Below are 18937 nucleotides of genomic sequence, written 5' to 3'. Positions count from 1 at the left end.
TTCCCTACAGGCAAATTGCTGTAGGCTTATGACCCACCCTTTTTATGACACTATTTCAGCACAGATATTCTTAGTTAGAATTCTAAGTTATTCCTTTGAAACAGGAATAGAAATCACCATCTCAGCTAGCAGTTTCTTCAGCTATAGGATTGTCATACGTGCATACACATATGTACAAGTATGCCATATAAATTCACATGAAATCTCTACCCTGTCACACAGTTTACTTTACATAATTGTATTTTTATTCCATTTGAGATAATCTGTAAGCTAGTGTTTTTTTTCTATTTGTTTTTCTTTATGTGGATTAATAGCCATTTTACAAAATGCTTTCTTGTTTGGGGCATGCTGCTGTGGCATGCCCATCCTGTGGAATTGCTATAAACTTCTGTATTCTTTGTAAAAAAGATACAGATCTCTCTTATCTAATTTACTCATACCCATACAACTGAAATAAAGACTATAACATTTTGATAAAAAAAAAAAAAAGGCAGCAAGTAGCAATAGAATTTTGGATCTATTATATACCGTGAAGTCTATTTCTTATGTTTAAGCCTTATGTTAAGCACAAGAATAATTTGCTCTGGTGGAGTGTTTAAGATGTGTATTTCTCACAGCAGCTCTTGTACCCAAGTTATTGTTTGGGCCATGCAAACGATTCGGTAAGCATGGTTCACAAACATAGATTTGAGCAGCTAGAAGGAGAATTTAAGAAACCAATACTGAGAAAGAGGATTCAGTTTTAGAAACAAACCAAGCAAGCATCATGACTTCGGATCTCAGGCATGAGAAGTGAGATTTTGTAATTGCATCTTTTGTTTTTCCACAGAATTGTTAAGAAAAGACTTGCCTGAAGTTTTATATTTCATGGATTTTTCACAACTGAAAATTACGTCATCTTGTTTGTGGGTTTTTTTTTTCCTAGTAGTACTAATGTGCCTACATTTAAGTCTAATAATAGTTTATTAAACCTGGCATGTGCAATAGCAGAATCTTAGTGATGGAAAGTTTGGGATTCAATTCCTTTAGCAGTTTGAAGATATCCATGTCACACAAAGTTGTCTTATGGAGCAAGTTGTTCGGCTGTAAGCTGCTTCTGCCAGTGACTTTGTTTATGGGAAAAAATAATCTGGATGTGAGAACTAGACTTATTTTAAAGTAATTGACAAGAACTGTGTCTGTGATCCCCAATATAAGCTTTTTCCAGTCACTTTGGAGAGATTAGATGTCTCTTAACATCATCTTACTAGCAGTGAAGTTGCTCCAAAAGGACTACTTTAATCATATTAGTTTCGCTGCCATCAACCCGTCTTCAGATTCTTTCTTCTTTCCTAATAGAACCAAATCTGCTTTTGCCATCTATTAGGTCCAACATTAATGCTCCTATGCATATTAATTACTGTTACTTTACTTATTACATCCAGCCCACTATCTTTTGGCTCCCCAGTTTTGAATCGGAATGCTTGGAGCTATTACTTTTTCCATGTGGCAGTAGAAAACACTATATTGTGCTATTTGATTTTTCTAATGGTTTTGTATGAGAATTATTGAATATATAACGAAGTAAAGCAGAAACACATAACAGCTGAGTCAGGAATTCACCCAGGCTCTGTTTTGGCTTGTAATACGATTTATGAATGAATTTTCCCTGTATTATAATAAGTTAGCCTTGGCTTCTTATCCTAAATATTTTATCAAACTTTTAGGAAACTTCTGAGCAATATAACATCTTAGTTTCACTTATGGGGGTGGGGGGAAGTTTAAGGAAGTTTTTTGTTTTAAAAAAGAAGGGGGGGGGGGGAAGTGGTAGGAGAGTGGGAATGAGCTCTCAAAAAGAGCTCTCACAGATTAAAAGATAAATGTTACTGTTCCAGACGGGATTTGCATTGGAACGGCTATTAAAAAACCCAAATGCTACATATGTCAGTTTAGAACTCAGACCATATCATCCTATAGAAATTGTAGCTCTGTAGCATTTCTTTGGTTAAGTAAAAGCCAGTTAGGCTAACGTTTGGTTGTTATCTGGAGGTGAAATTATTTTCCGAAAGAATTACAAAAGTATATTGTAGATTATAATTATTAAAATGTACTTTACATTTTAGCCTATATAATTATATACTAAAATGTACTTTACATTTTTAGTCTGTATACAGATTGAAGAAAAAATTAAACATGTGTGGAGGAAAAGATCAGGAAAGGAAGGAAAGGATCTAGTGCAGATTACACTATATGAAACATATGTTTGAGATAATGCTGATAGAGCTGAAGTATGTGGGCTGTGTTATAATTCCGTATACAAATGATGTGCTCATTCCATCTCTACGCATACACACACAAAATTTTACCTTTGACATAGTAGGGAATAATGCCAATGAGTAATTAAGAAAGCATGGAAGCAAAAGTCAGTCTTGTATTAAAAAATATTAACCATCTCGGAAATTTATCACGTTACAGCTGTGATAGTCAAGGGACACAATTGAAGGTTTGAGGGGAAGATGACATGTCTTTTATTACACCGTATAGTTCAAATAGTTTGAAAAAAAATAGGCTAACTTTCAAGCCTCGATTTTTTTTCTCTCTCAGATCACAGTATTTATAACAATCTGTCTTGGGATATTAATGTACAAGACAATGTTTCTGATAGTCACTCATTTCCCAACTTTGGTCAGAAATGAATGTTTCTTTTTCAAAGATTTGTAGTAATGTGGCTCTCCGAGACTGCAAATAGATGGTTTAGCTGAATACAGACAGTATATTAAAAATGTTTAAAGAAGAAAAATAGTAGTTGGAGAGAGAGATCAGTTCAAAGCTCTAGAAGCAGTAACTGGTGTTCCAGGGCAATGGGTTCTTTAACTATACAGTAATTTTCATCAGATTTTTCTAATGAAACCTTTAATAAGCTTGAGCTGAGTCACCTACATCTGTTTGGTAGAACATCAATTTCTCATCTCAATATTGTCACATCCTCTGTGAAAGAATTCCAGGGAACTGCACAGTTACTTGTGAAGCAGGGAGGGAAAAGGGGGAAATACTGTGTGAGGTTTTTAGTGAAAATGCTAACCTTTAGGATTGTATTTACAAATGAAAACATATGTGCTTGCAACGTCATACATTGCAATTAGTTGTAAGGACAATGGTTTTATGTCACAGACACGATGCTCCTATAGTTTGTTTAAGAAGCTACAGAAGAAATCCAGTTGGAAAAGTAACTAATGGGAGTTATATGCAAGTGTAAATCTAAAATAATAACGGTATACTCCACTACTACTGTAAAATAGCAATGTATATTCTGTATGCTTTAGGAATTACACAGATTTACCACATATAACTTTCATTCCTTATCCTTTCAAGTTCCCCCGTTGAAGGCAGGCAGTGAGCCGACTCCCCGCTGTTCTGCTGCTCCACTGTAGTCCCCTGCTTCTGATGCCACTGTTGTGCGTCGCACAATGTGTTTTGCTCCCGAGGACTGAAGGATAATCTGTGATCACATAAGAGAGTTGTGGATTCTGTAGTCTGCCTTGCATTCTGACGGTCGTGTATCTTATCTATACTGTTTGCAGAGTCCTAAGGGTTCTCTGCGTTGGCCTGTGTCATCCTCTCTCGGCGTGCTCTAGTTCCCTCGCCCAGAGGAGGATGTTCTTTGATGCATTCCTGGTGCACGTTAGCACATGATGATGAAATACAGTCTATAATCTGTAGCAGTGATTGATAAATGGTTGATGATACACTGGTAGCATTAGAAGGCAGCAGGTCATTTCTTAAGTGGGGGGGGGAAGGCATGGGCATTATACATAGTGATTATATGCCACAAACTACATTTCTTCACCTATGGGGGAGAGATTTACCTCCAAAAAGGTACATCTTGCTCCATCCATGCTTTGGACAGGGGGGAGCTGTATTTATCTGCATATATGAAGAGAGGGGGAAGAGCAATAAGAGAGGCCAAGAAAAAGGGATAGAGAATCCTTTGAGTCTCCTTATTACCCCAGCTAACAGCCTGTCTGAGAAGATCAAGTGTTTTGTGGTTGTTTTTTTTTTTTACTTTGTTTGTTCTTTATTTCAGGTTATCTGTGATATGGAGAACCAAATCCACAAGCTGAGGGAAGAGCTTATTCAGGTAAACGCTCAGCGGAAGCAACAGCTGCTGGAGCTGAGCCATCAGTGGGAAGAGGAGAAGCAGAGGGCAGCTCGAGACCATGAGGCAGCAGTCAACAAGCTGAAGGTGGAGGCAGAAAAAATGACATTAGACCTGAAAAAGATACATGTGGCAGAAACAGAGAAGGCCTTGGACAAGGTAGGTGGTTCGCATAGGGCTGCTGCTTGTGGCATGGCAAAAGGGGAGCAATTGCGCCAAAAGTCAGATAAGCAAAGTTTCACTGAGGAAAAATGTTTAGGGTCACTTGAGTTGAAAAAACAGATGTATGCTGTAGATCTGACATTGGATGCCGCAATCGCGGCGCGAGTGTGGGAAGTTTTGTGGTTCTATAATGAAAGACGACTTCTCTTTGAACACGCAGCGGCAGTGGTCGCTGCTGTAGCTGTTCTCCCCAAGAGCGGTGCTGGGGCAGCACCTTCCAGCCGTGGGGACCGTGGAACAGGGACAACCGTGCGGTGCTCGGGAGCTGACGGGACTTTAAAAATCCAGATGATTTCAAAGGCAAAGCCGGCCAAGGACTAAGCTGATCACTTTTCCTTTGCTGGAATAGATAGAGTAGAAAGGGCGGTTCTATCTCACCAAGCTTTTTCTCCCTTAAAAAGAGGAAAAGTTCTTCAGGAGAAAAAAGTTCAGGCTAAAACTGCAAGGAAATTGGGTCTAGTTGCTAACAATGGCTGGTCTACTTTTGCCTGTGTGCATTGGGTGAGCAAGTACTGTGTGAAAGGCTTGAAAATAGAAATTAATGTTTCAGATACATCAAGGCTTCCCTCCCCATTCTGTTCGGTGGGGTCACTGACTGCGCATCAGTGCTTGCTGAGCATCCCCTTGTACCAGCATCTTGAATTCAAGTATTTCACCACATTAGGGATGACATGAGCTAAAACACGTGAGTTTATTTCAAAAGCTGAACTAAAAAAACCCCTACTTAATATTTATGGTAGACGCTGCGTATATGTAAGCAGATAGTCGTTGAAGTATCTTTTATATGCGTTAATGTAATAAATCGTACATTTTATTGCAAAGTGATGTACTGTGGCACAAATTAACAATCTGCATATACTGTTTGAACAGCCTTTGTGAAAGTGACATTTCATTTACCTGCGTCAGGTTCTCGGCCTGTAATTTTAAACAGCATTTGGAGGATTATGTTGGAAATCAGCCAGCCTGAAGCCATTAAAATGGCTGTGATCAACAATTCAGAATCTTTTCTGAATGTAAGGAAAGCTCCGCTTGGCATAATTATTTAAAGCCAAGGTCACAGAAAGTATTTAAACCTTTGAAATTCATCGTTAAAGGATTAATTTTAACTCAGGAAGACATTGTCATTTTTGCTTAAAAATGGAATTTGAATCTCAATTCTTTTCTTTCTTTGATCTTTTTTTTACATGTGTAGTATAGCAAAAGAAAAGTTAACTTCTTTACATCCTCAAATTAAAGTTACAAATAATCCTTCATAGGGCAATAGTCTTGAATTGTCATTTCTGTCAGAAATACTATTTTTTTAATTTGTTGGATTTTTCTATTTTTCAAAAAAAATTGCTAATTTTAAGCTATATTAACTGCTATTGAAATTTTTTTTAATTTAACCGACTTCCCTATTTTTATTTCTAATCAGAAGAGCATATGTTGAGTAAAAGATAGGAGGGGGGGGGGGGGAAGTATCTCTGTTGGAAGTCTTTCACAGACATGTGAAAATACCTTGCATTACCTTCAATTCTCCCTTTACCATTCTGCTTCGTTTCTGTCTTTCAAATGCAGAGCTGAGGAAATTGGCCACAAAGTCCAAAAGTCAAAGTAGCTGAGAGGGCAAACTCCATTTAAAGCTCAAAAGTTACAGTTTCAGCTAACTTAGTTCAAATCTTGATCCTATTAAAGTCCACAGAACTTTGATGAAGGAGCTTTTATCCAAGGGGGGGGAAAAGCGCATCTTAATTGCAGCATGAGTCTTGAAACTTGTTTTTAAAAGTCTTTATTTTTCTAGCAAATCTTGTTACCTTGAAACTTAGGACAATATGGGAGAAAAATTTGTCCTCTAAATCTACTTTTTTTTCTGCCAATTCTGTAAAGATTGCTTAAAAATCCAAGGCGAAGCTGAATTTCACTGTTTAGGCTTGGAACATCTGACTGTCCAGATTTTCTGAAGGTCAGTCCGTTCCCAAGTGAAGGATCTCATTCCTCTGTGGTCTGTTTTGTGAGTAATACTGATTTCTGTGTGAATTGCTTTGTGTATTTGTGGACTGTTGTTCACGTGAACATGATGAAATACAAAAGAAATGGCTAACACTTACGTGAAAAGAAAAACTGAAGTAAAAATGGGTAGAAGGAGATACAGGATTGATATGGTATTGCCCTCCCCATAGCCCTGCTGCAGTGGGGATGGGAAGGAGGAGAGTGGGGGCCAGAGATAGAGGAACAGTTTTCATTGCAAGCGCACTGGACATTTAAATATTTGTTGGTATTTGTAGACAGCTTTTCAATATTTAGGGACACATAATTTACTGAGGTCTTTAATTTTCTGTTGCTTCAAAATCTCAATTTTAAAGATAGTACGTAGTTTATTGTAATACTTTATTCGATTCATGTTGTTCGTGATTACAGCATACAATGCCAGAAAGTTGCTCAATAAACATAGTACGGTAATGTTTTTGAACCTGTGATTCTAAAAGCAAGTATCTTTTGACAGTTATTGCGTCTCTCAGTAACTAGGGAATGATAAGTGGGAAAATATTTAACAGGTTGCCACTGTGTAACCTGCACTATGGGAAAAATAAACATAGCATCTGTTGTTGTGGAAATAATAATAAAGGGAAAAGTCCATAATTTTCCAGTGACCTTCCTTGTTGCAGGTATTATTTTCAATTAAACACTACTTTCTTACAAAGTGAGCTATAGCTGACCTAAACATGCACATTATGAGTAGTGTTGAACCTGTTGTGGATAAGTTGGGCACCTCTGAGACTTTGCGCTGAGTGCTGCCCCCGAGCTGCAGGAGCGCTGGAGAAGGTGACGGGGGCTCTACCTGAACTGCAGTCAGAAGACTTCTGTAAGCAAGGTCCTTATCACCAGCCTGGTATGTAGGAACAGAGCTGAGGTGATACAGGAGCAGCTCGGCATGTGCTGGGCTAATGCGATGCAGAGGGAGCTGTTCTTGCTGGGGCAGTGCAGTGATTCATCTTTAGCCTTGCTTTTTGCTAGATCAGGTGCCACAGCCCGATCACGCGTAATCACCTTATTGCTCACCTTTTAAGATGTAACATGGCAGTTACATTTGAACACAGAACCACCTTATCAGATAAGGATAACAAATTTTAATGTCTTCAAGGTTAGATAAGCCATGCTGGACATAAATCAGACAAAAATTCAAGACGATAGCATGGAGAATTTCAAACAGTACTTATCATGTTCTTAGGACTTCAGTACTTTCATAATATGTTATCTGTCTCTAATATAAAAATGACTTGAGAATATCTCCAAATTATTTCTTGTCTATTAGTTAAGGAATCTTAAATACCATTTCAGAAGAACACTTGTATTCAGTCATAATGATTTTGATTTACTTTTAAAGTATAGATTTAATTTGCTTGCATTTCATTATAGGAAGTGATTACAGCATTTTCTGATGTGATGGTAGTTTAATTTTTTTTTTTATTTGAAGTCATACCTCATTATGATGAAATTAAACATAAACTGTTGAAGAAATAAATGTATTAGACATAGTACTGTAGTTAGGCTCCACTAATGACTAATTTTAACAGGGAAACAAGTGTGTTACAGGTTGTATCAGCAGCACTTACAGCATGGACACTAATCAGCCAGGTGTAATGGACTGTACAAAGCTTATGAGCATTTTCAGGTTTGCCAGAAATTGCTAAAAGCAAGAGACAAACTGCATTTCTAAGTGCGTGCAGATGTGAAGCTTGGCTAACGCAACTGTTTGTAACATTCATCTGTGGTATTTTCTTGGCAAAGAAAATGAGCATTCAGAAAGCATGACCCGAGCAGATCAGTAGACATGCTAACAATGCTCAAAGGAAGCAACCTTGGAACTGAAAATATCTCATAAAAAAAAGCTCTCTTTGAGCAGCGCACATGAGTAAATTGGAGTGGGAGAAAAAGTTTGGTGGTTTTTTTCCCCTCTCTAAATAATTTTCAATATTTAGCTTGTTATTGACTTCTCTTTTATATTTAAATAGATATTTTGACTCATCCTGTTAAATCTTTATGCAGGTTCCAGGAACGCTAATTCTTTTTCAGTGCTGCTTTTCTTGTGGAGAAGTAATTTACATTTTTGTGTATGGACTGTACTGAACGCACATCATAGTTGATTACAGGTTGAAGCTGTAGTCAAAAAAAAAAGAAAAAAGGAGAGTAAAACATTTTAGTTTCTGGACTGCATTTCTTCTGAATTTCAGTACAGTTGGGAAACAGTTCACTCTGGATAGATGGGACTCCAAGATGGCATGCAACATGGCCAGAGCCGTGCAAATCGTGCTTGTAGGTTTTAATGATGTAGCAGTTAGTTATGCTCTGAGATTTCTGTTATTTTAAATAAAAATTGACATTTACAGTGTTTTCTAGTCTATACCTGTTATGATCACTCCATCTGTGTCTGGTGGGAAGTCCACATAAAACTAAAATGCCCAGGAAATTCAAAGTTAAGGTTAAAATTTTAAAAAAATATAAATCAGTTAAAAGTATCATACTTGGTGTAAGTGACCGCTTCCCTAATTAAGAATAACTATTTTATATAATAATTGTTGTAATATAATGTTTTTGTTATGGGGCCTTTTTCAAAAATCTGCAGACGGTGTCCTATAATTGGATGCTTAATTTCTGAACAACTTCTACTTGCATATAGTTTGCAAATAAGGTACTGATAACATGCCCTAGAGAGCATTGCAGTCCTCCCTTTATCATCAAGCTTTGATGCTGGATTAATTAACTAGCAAGTACAGCCCTAGGATGCAGTCCAGTTGGACATGCTCGTTGGGCATACTTTCATACTGCATATGTAGGAATATCTTTAATTCACAATATCTGTTCTGGCACTATTGTCAGTACTCATACAGATGATGTCATACTGTTCAGCACTGGCAAAGAAATAGAAGATGAAGAGAAAGAGTATGACATCTTCAGAGATTAAAGAGAGACTCCAAGAGATACTGTGTTAAAAGTATTGAGTTGCCCCTAAGCCGTTAAGTTACTTCTGCTCATAAAGAATAAGCATTGCATGCTTTCCATTAGCTTACGCTGTTGAATACCATCTCTCTAGCTGCTGTTGTTCTTTGCCAACTCTACATTTCATTAACTACCAAAAACGGTTCCATCTTTGTATCTAAGACCTTCTGGGAACTGGACCATCTCTGCAGCAATTCTGTAGGTTCCTGCTTAGACTTCTTAGCATAATGAAGTCTTTGATCTGAGTGACACCTTTCACTTCATTAGCTTGAACACTAATAGCCATAGTATAGCTAGCTTCGTTTAGGTGAGCATCCAGATGAACTATTTTCACACTTAGTGCAGCGATACGCTGGTTGTTTACATGGGGGCAAATAGGTCAACCATAAAATATGGACATGTATTCTTCCCGAGTATAATGATATCATTAAATTGGTATCTAATTATAATGTAGACGTATGTTTATCTCCTTGCTGAATGCATTCAGGATCTCCATCAGTTGTTGTATATGTGCCCTTTTTTTAGACTAAAATTTTTAAATGTGTGTTTGAATCTATTGCATAGGTTCTTTTGTTTAGGCCTTAGCTGTGAATGATCTAAAGAGCTTCTAATTCTTACCAAGAAGAGTTGGATATTCCTGAGTCTCTTAATTTTTTTCATTATAATCTGAGAACTATTGTCTATGATATTACCTCTCTATTCCAAGGTAGTAATATTTTTGTTGGTTTTGTGTTGTTGAGTATGTACATTTACTTACATTTGGTTCTTGAACACTTCTGACACTGTGTTAGTGATTCACCAACTAATATTATTAAAAATGAGCATAGTACTTTTGCTCTGTTGGAAAAAATCTGCCAAAAGCCTAGAAGATCAAGACAAAAGAAAGGTATTTCAAAAAGAGAAAAGATTTGTATAGCAAAGTTAGTGTATGCTAGCACAAGATGTGCAGATTATTTAATTCGTCTTTATAGTACTTTTACAGCAACTCTTGCAATAAAATTTTGCTCACAGATGAGGGGAGAAAACCAATTTCCTCTCTAGTGTGTCCCCTTTTGTACTGCTCCTTCTTATTCCTCCAAAGAAAAAGAAAGATGATAGTGGACCAGGAACATGGTCACAGGAATTGCATCATCCCTTAGGGGAGCCATTTGGAAGAGTCTTCAATCAACAGAGCCAAGCATGAAGAAAAATACGGTAGAATAGTCTCAGGGATATTTCACTCAAATGAGACTAAACAGAATTTATGGCTGTGTCCCTACAGGAGATATTTCAAAGCAATAGTCTCAGTTATTCACAGAGAGTTACTCTACTTCTATCTCCTTTAAAAAACTAAAAAAAACCCCAAAAACCCACAAAAACCCCTCAGAAAAACAAAACAGAAAATAGGTAAGATTTCTGCCCATCAATTGTATTTATAAACCTGGTTCCAGAGGTAACCGAGAGTAGCTGGTGTAACTGTCACTGTGGGGGAAAATACGCACCCGTGAGCATTAGGCTTGCTTTTTAACACCTTCATTAACGTTTGGAGAGGAGATCAAGCACCACATAATTTGCATTCACAAATAACACCATAGGGTTAAAAATGAAAACGACTGACGCAATACTGTTAAGAAATGGGAACCAGACAAGAAGAAGCATAATTGAGCTAAATGATAAATTATGACACAATATGGAAACAGAAAGATATCTTTCAACAGGGCAAGGACTGATATAATTAAAATTAGAGCTCTATCATATGGCCTGTCTTTCAGCGTACTTTATTCACTCCCTATCATATCAATTATAGTTGGTTAGTTGTTTGAGAAGTTTGGGGGTTTTTTTAACCAACTGGTATTAATCTAAGGCATTTATCGAAGAAATATTCACAGGTGGCTTTTTTTTGTTTTCTCTGTCTCCTATTTCTTTTCAAGTCTGTGTCCAAACACCACTTCTAGTTCTGCCTCGCCAGGGCACTCTCTGCTTTTTCTCAATGCTGTAACTTCCAGGTTGTAGCCTTTGGTGCATATTCATAAGATTGAGACTCACAAAATCATGAAGATGGTGGATAAGGTGGATGCTGAATTGTTATTTACTACCCAAGAACTTAGTTTCCAGCATCTACGCCCAATAAGAGATTGATTTAAAACTGGTGAAAGAAGGTACTTCTCTAAACAACAGATTTGATTTCCATGGAGGTTGTGAAGGCAGATATTATTAGCAGGTTCAAAAAAGGATTGAACAGTTTTATAAGCAGCATGTTCGTAACCAGTCACTAATGGGAATAAGCAGGGATTTAACTTCTAACTTCCCTGATACAGCAGTTGTGGGTGCTGGGGGAATACGAGGGGTACGAACTGCAGAAGGGGGCCAGGTTTCTGCAGGCAGCATCTCCCGCGCCTCTGGGGAGGACGTTGGGCTGGGTGGCCAATGAGCCTGACTCTGGAGGACATACCTGATGTTTTTAGTACAACTGATATTTCAGCCTTAACTTTCCTGGTTACGAAGTGCAGGAGGCTTTTCCAGTGGCAGAATGACCGTTCTAATTATTTTTTCAATAGTTTCCCGAGCCTTTCTTCACTGTCCAAACAAACTGTAACACACCAACCGTATCTTGTAATACACAATTGCTTATTATTTTAACCTTATTAAATATTTTTTAAAGCCCAATTGAATTATTACCTCATTCTCTCCTTTCTTTTTTTTTCCACAATACTACGTGTCTTGGAGAAGGCCGATTGCTTGTAGGTACAGTTTTCTCTAATTTACCAGTTCTACTTATCTTTACATTCCAGGGTACACTGGCTATTCTCCAGTATGGTAGCTTATTGTAATGTGAGATAACTGGTTTGTTTGGGGTTGGTTTTTTTTTTAACAACTCGGCCAATTCATTCTTAGATTCTTTCAGAGTTATTGAATGAATAACATCTGGTCTGGGTGCCTAGACAGGGGCGAGAGGACAGATCCTACGACCGATGCCCTGTTACTGGATCCCGGTACCTGCAGCGATCACTGCTGATTTCACTGGGGCTCGTTTATGGTTTTGTTTATGCAAACAATGGCAACTGGTGTTTGTTACCTGGAATTAGTAAATACTAAGTGGAAATTTCTCCTGCATCCCATGCCATGTGCTCCACATTCTTACTTTTCTTGAAAGTTTCTGGGGTAATGCATCCTTTACACAAAGGCTTTCTCAGGTCCCCCAAACCTGAGGGTCGGCACAAGCCAAAACGAAAGCTGCCCCACAGAACATGTCCATCGCATCCCTGCTTAGGTCAGTATTTGGATATTTAAATTTGTCACTATAGCTTTATTTTAGAGAAAATGCTCGGTTATCAACACCAAACTAATATAAAACATCTTTATTGCATATTTAAATTCTGGCACAATTTGAAGACATTGTTTACAGTAATTTGCTCTTCCTTCATATTGGTGGCTGCTTTTTTTCTTTTTTGGAGGGGAAGGAGTGTTTGGGAAATAGGTTCTGCAGGAAACGATGTTTTTAGTCCTTCAGAGTCCTTAGTGTGAAGAAACAAAAATGTTCCAAAACGACTTGCTTACAACTGCAGAACATGTCATGGAATAAAACCCACCTTCATTAAATGGGTGCGAAAGAATTCTAATTGTTTTGAAGTTCTTATGATCAGTCTGCATATGCTTCATTGTAATGTGATACTAAAGTGCCTCAATTATGATTTGTATATTTTGGTGCCAGAAGGTTTTTTTCTTATGCTAAATTATTAAGTTCTGTCAGCTGCTGGGCTGTCATATAGAGATACAGTAAATCACATTATATTTTGTCATGGATTACACAGAGCAATAAATTTGGGAACAGAGATCAAAGTAGTTTCACAATCACATCTGAGTGTAGGAGGGGTGTTTAACTTGTAGAAAATCTGATTTAGGTGAAACTGTTGCAGTTCTTGTGTGAATTTGAAATGAATTTGGGTGTTTGCTTGAAAATGAATAAGGTACAAATCCCCAAAAGAGTTCTCCTGTATTTAGTTCAGAGGAGTTAATTCTGACCTACAGCTGCAGGACGGAGAATGGATAAATAATTAAACATTGGGAATGTTAAGAGTCTCGCAATGTCTTATTTATGTTTTTAATTGCTTTCACGATTGAGCAATATATTCCATCCCCTTTTTAACTGGGACTTTGCTGGACTTGTACCGATGAGTAACCATGCACAGTAACGCTTTCTGGCTCCGTGAGGTTGTCGTTCTTTTTGGGAAGCTTTGTTGTATTTAAAGCTACAAAAAGTAATCCAGTATAATCTTGCTAAGAGACACTGATTGCTTCAGATCGTAGATCTGTTAGGGGATTTTGTCGTATTTTCAATGTTTGTCTTTCCAACTGTAGGAGCTTAACTTTTGTTGGGCTCTCGTCTGATGACATAACTTAGTAATACCAAGTTAACTTAGTAATACCGAGTCTGTCCTTTTGTCTCCAGTTTTCCTTCTATTTAATAAAAAAGGTTCTTTCTCAAAATGATACATGTGTAGGATTTTTTTCTAGTCATTATCTCCTTAACATTTGCTTGTTATTGCCACAAAATTCAACTTAAAACAGCAATGGAGAATCTAAAAAATAAAAATCACATTCTTATCCCTTTATAGTCCTTTCAGGAGCCCTATAGCCTCTGCCTGGCAAAAATCAAGGTGTGTAAACTTAGCTGATATATAATGATAAAGTGCACGGGTCTCAGAAATCTCCGATTTCTGAAAGAATCGTGTGTTGTAAAGCTCATATTAAGTAACCTTTAACTGAGTCAAATCACGGGTCAGTGTCACATCTTGGTACCGTTGCCTTCTACTTGTGGAGGAAACATTAGCTTTGGCTTGCATCTTCAAAGATGTTTAGCAGCCTATCCCTTCGTGATTTTACTGGGTGTCAGCTGTTTGGGTACCAGAAACATCTGGGCCTGAGTGATACAAACTATTCTGTAAACTTCTTTATATTAGAGTGGGAGAGAGAGACAGAGTGCACGTGAGCAAGTGCGGTGCCTGTATAGCAGAGGTGCCCAGTATTTCTGATGGACAAAGGCAGCTTGTAAAAGCTCAAATAATTCCCTTTGGGTGCATGTTTTATTTGTTAAGGCTCTGAAGAAGAAAATGCCACCACTTTTGATATCATGTCTTAAACCCACTTTAAATAACCATCTTAATTTAGTTGGACAGAACAGAAGAAAAGCAGGAAATATGAAAAATCGTAATCCAGGAATGTATTTGTGCTGTACCAGATTTAGGCATGTGGCTGCGGGAAAACTAAGCTTCAGTATCCTCATGTGGAGAGTGTTACAGTCTCAACATCTTCACTAGGTTTACTCAGTTCATCTTACTTGAATGTTGAGCAAAAGAAGGAATCGTGCCATAATGTAAAAGCCACCTGCCTCCGAACTGTTTTGGCAAAATGTCACAGTACATCTTCAGATTAAACTATAATTCGCTGCCTGCCCTTTTAAATGCCTGATGCATGTATCAGTACTATCTTGCATAAAGTATCTTTTAAGGTATTGAACAATTTTGTGTGGCAAACCTAGACTATTAATCTGGTTTTAAAACCTTGTATTGTATACAAGGCCTGTACATTAGGCCTAATCGTGCAGTTGGTTTTAAATAAGGTGCCTGGCTCACTGCAACATTGAATAGAAATCAGTATTAGTGAACCTGGGAAACGTTGAGATGCTCAGTAAATCCATGTAGATGAAGCTAGTAATTGCATACTAGTGCAAGGATGGTCTAACTTTGGGATCAGACGCCATGCAGTTGGAGTCTCATAGAAGAGTTTTTGGAAGAGTTACATGTCTGCATTTAATTTCTCTACATAATTTCAGAATGATTAGAAATACGCTGTTAGTTTAAATGAAAGGACTGGAAATCAGAGCTTTCCTAAGGCACAAACAGTTTTTAAGTAGGCCCCCATTAAGCACAGAATTGCAATATACTGCAGAAAGGCAATTCTCCATACAGGTAGAGTGTCAAATTCATTTCTATTCATTCTTGGTTTTTTCCCAATGAAAAGTACTTAGCACATGAATGAGAGGGGTTTTTTTCCTCCTAAAGATGTATGTTTAAAATTAAAAAAAGAAAAAGCTTTATAGACCTACAAAAGTGGAATATAAAATAGAATGTTAATAGGATTTGTGGGTATGACAGATTGGGATTTCTATCATTCATTTTCAAAACCCTTGAAGTCATTTGGTACTGGACTAATTATTCTGTTAACATCATTTTGGATATTGAACTATTTTTAATGGTCTTTTGGGTGGCTCAAATTACATATTTGAACTGGTATGCTATTTTCACTGTTACAGAGATTCGGCTTTCCAGTATCTGATTGGTGGGGAGAGCAGTAGAAAGAGCAAGAGTATTGGCGTAGGAAGTCACCCACTGTCAGTATTACAGGCACATAAGGAAAATATACGTGTCGGGCTTTGAGGTTGAAATGAAATTTTTATGTACGATCCGATGAACTTAAAAGGTGATCTGCTAATCTCTGAAGTTTAAACAGATACTGCACAGAGTGTTTTAACATACTTAATAACAAAAATTGCTACAGTTAGCCATTCTGAAGGTCATTTTCTTTTGACGTCTGTCAAATTACACAATCTTGAATTTTGGTACAAAGCATAATGCTGTCAAACTTAAATAGAAATATTCCAGAATGTGGAGTGGTGTGTTGTTTTTTAAGGTAAATGGGCCCCATTTACATTAGTTCTTTGATGTTAAAGTCTTTGCTGCACATCAGAGAACAGTTGCTTCTTCCCCGAAGCAAGTTTTCTTTCTTCTCCTTCCCCCACCCTTTGATTTTTTTCCTTCTTTTTTTTTTTTTCAGTTTGCTTACACTTTTATCTAACTAATTATGGAGGATCAGCTTATGTATGGCCTTCATTTAGCTAGTTGCAGGCATTTTGAAAAATGGTTATTTCATAGCTAGTACCCTAAACAGATTTCTTAAATCTGCTTAGAAAAGTGAATATGTTTAGTTAGTGAATATGGGTGTGTATATATAACTGTCTAGTTTGAGAGTTACGTTTGTGGGGGTTTTGTTGTTTGTTTGTGTTTTGGGGAGATTGAAATCAAATTGAAACGCTACTGAATCAGTCACAAAACTGTAATTCATATACAGGTGAACAGGATTTCACTATGCATCCTTACCTCTTACAGATCTATCCATGTTTGGGTTGCAGGAGTTAGTTTTCGTATTAACTTTATAGGATAATTGAAATCTAACTTTCCATCCGAAAATCACCATTCCAAAGCTGGAAGATATAGAATCATAGAATCATTTAGGTTGGAAAAGACCTTTAAGATCATCCAGTCCAACTGTCAACCTAACACTGCCAAGTCCGCCACTAAACCATGTCCCTATGCACAGATTTGTACTGTTCCAAAAAATTCTTAACAGCTGCATTTTTCATAAACATTCCAGGCGTTCTAAACGCCTTCATGGATGTTGATGGGAGATGAAGTTGTCCATGTACCTGCCAACCCCATAGTGCAGCTAGAGCTGCTGTTGACACTGGAGGTGGCCGTACCGGTGAGCAGCCCCCGGGGCTGTTTAGTGCATGTGTTTCATCGAGTGGAACTAGAACTAAAAGTCCTCTCTAATAGATCTTATACCTTAAAAATAGCATATAAAAACTTTGTAATTAGGGTAGGGCATGGTATGCTTTTGCAGTGTGGTCCCATCATAGATCCTTTGCTCTTTTATTCTTAGTAATGCTGTTGTTTCATGAAAGGAAAAAATGAAAATCAGACTGTGTTAGAATAGCATCCATTAACTCCAATACCACATCTGTAGTGCTAATACCGTTTTTAATTTTTACGTTAAATGTTTTGTTGAAGTCAGTGCAGTTTTGCTCAGCAACCACAATATGATGCTTTAAGGCTCGTTACAGAATTATAGTTGGTTTTTAAAACCAATTAACTGTAACAAGGACATAATCTTTTTAATGCAAAAGTCTTCACTCTGTAATATAAAATAGCTGCATGTAAAATTGTCATAATCAGATAATTTTAGCTAAAATATGTATTAACTGTGTGAAACTAAACAGAAGTTAATTTTTGAATCGGTGGGATTCCTCTGTGGCTTATCCAATTTAAACCTTTTTATTATAAAAATGGATATTACAATTGATATTTCTGACAAGTTTTTGCCAAGTGTGAATTTCAGCAGCTGCCTCTTGCACACAGAAAACTAGTTTAAGACCATTAACTATATTTGCAGTGCTGCCCGTTGCTATAAAAAGAGTTAGACTTTAATGAATACTGGCTGACCCTCCAAATGTTCACCTTCCAGTTGGATTCTTATTCATTATGTTTCTGAAATAGCATGTAACCTGAAAGCAAGGGAATGCCCTTAAAATAATACAGAAGCAGCTTATGCTTCATACAATGCATGAGCCGAGCAGCCTGTTATAGAAGAAGGAGCCCAGGAAAATGCTGCTTGTGTACACCATGCCATTTTTAACCTTCTCGATGTCAAGATAAATGTAATATAAATCTTCCGTGGTGTTCAATGTACGCAGCTATGTGTGTTTACTTTGCAGTAAGCTATTTCTTACCACAAAAAAAAAAAGTGAAAAGGTGCTTTTTTTTGTGTAGCAGTGCTACATGGGCCCCAGGGGAGCAGGTTTATGCCTCCCTAGGCTGCAAAGCAACAGCCTATAGTCGAGGTATTAAATTAAATAGGTTTTAAAAAGGGAAAAGTTTTATATTTCTGCAGTAAAAGAAGATAAGGGAAAAGAGGGTTCCTGTGCATCATCATGAATTAGATCTTTTCAGCTGACCAGTGTGATACAACTTGTAGAAACTGCCTTCTGCAGAGCTTTGCTGGTGCTACTACCTCTGCAGTTTGTAATGATGCAAGACCTGTGCGGTGTTACAGATCTAGAGAGAAAAGCTGAAGTCGGCAGGTGTCCATAGGTTTTAGTGCCACAGGGTCTAGATAGCCAGTTTTAGACAGCTAGAGCTGGTCTAAATGTGTTTTTGCCATCTCCAGTGGAAGTTTTGGTAGCTCAGTACTTCTGAAGATCAGACCCCTCAAATAAGGACGTTTGGGACTGCAAGTAAACGCAAGAATCTGTGATTTGTTGATGACTGGGAGATAATTATAAATATTTTGCTAATTGGAATTTGTTAAAGCTGTTATAAAATAAAATGTTGTAATTGCCTTTAAATAAGCTGATAGGATATACTTTCTTTGCCTTCAGTTAGCAATAAAACACTGAAATTCAGCATATCTTTCTTTTGGATCGCCTCTGTCATGTCTATCAGAGGTCATCCTGGTTCTACTCAGTGTGAACAAACAAGTTCTAATTTGTTTATGAACGTTATGGGTGGGTTTTTTTATTATTTATTGGGATTTATTCTATGGGTTCAGGAGGTTATAAAACTGCTTCTATGAAAGATGAAGACTTTTACCCCAGGCAAGTTGAGTGAGAGCAGCTGTAATGTGATCTTCTTTGCAGTGCCTTGCTGACTAGTGTATCTCCCTTTCTGGGAGTAACAGTAATTTATACTATTACTGTAATTTATTTTTTACTTTTTTTCCTTAAAGATAAACTGGCAGTTTCAGTCATTTTATGATAGGCAGTGGTGGTAAAACGTTATCTGAAACTAG

General features: G+C 37.4%; 1 protein-coding gene across 1 annotated transcript in view; it reads left to right on the top strand.

Moving 5' to 3' along the window:
• CEP112 (centrosomal protein 112kDa) overlaps positions 1-18937 on the top strand; it is a 170064-nt gene that overhangs the window by 102645 nt on the left and 48482 nt on the right. The window contains exon 20 of the mRNA XM_009323669.1: positions 4064-4294. Coding sequence (XP_009321944.1) covers positions 4064-4294 — 231 coding nt within the window. The remainder of the gene's footprint in view (positions 1-4063; positions 4295-18937) is intronic.

The sequence above is a fragment of the Pygoscelis adeliae genome, unplaced genomic scaffold, assembly GCF_000699105.1.
Source record: "Pygoscelis adeliae isolate BGI_AS28 unplaced genomic scaffold, ASM69910v1 Scaffold75, whole genome shotgun sequence".
Lineage (NCBI taxonomy): Eukaryota > Metazoa > Chordata > Aves > Sphenisciformes > Spheniscidae > Pygoscelis > Pygoscelis adeliae.
This window is presented reverse-complemented; position numbering and strand designations above follow the sequence as displayed.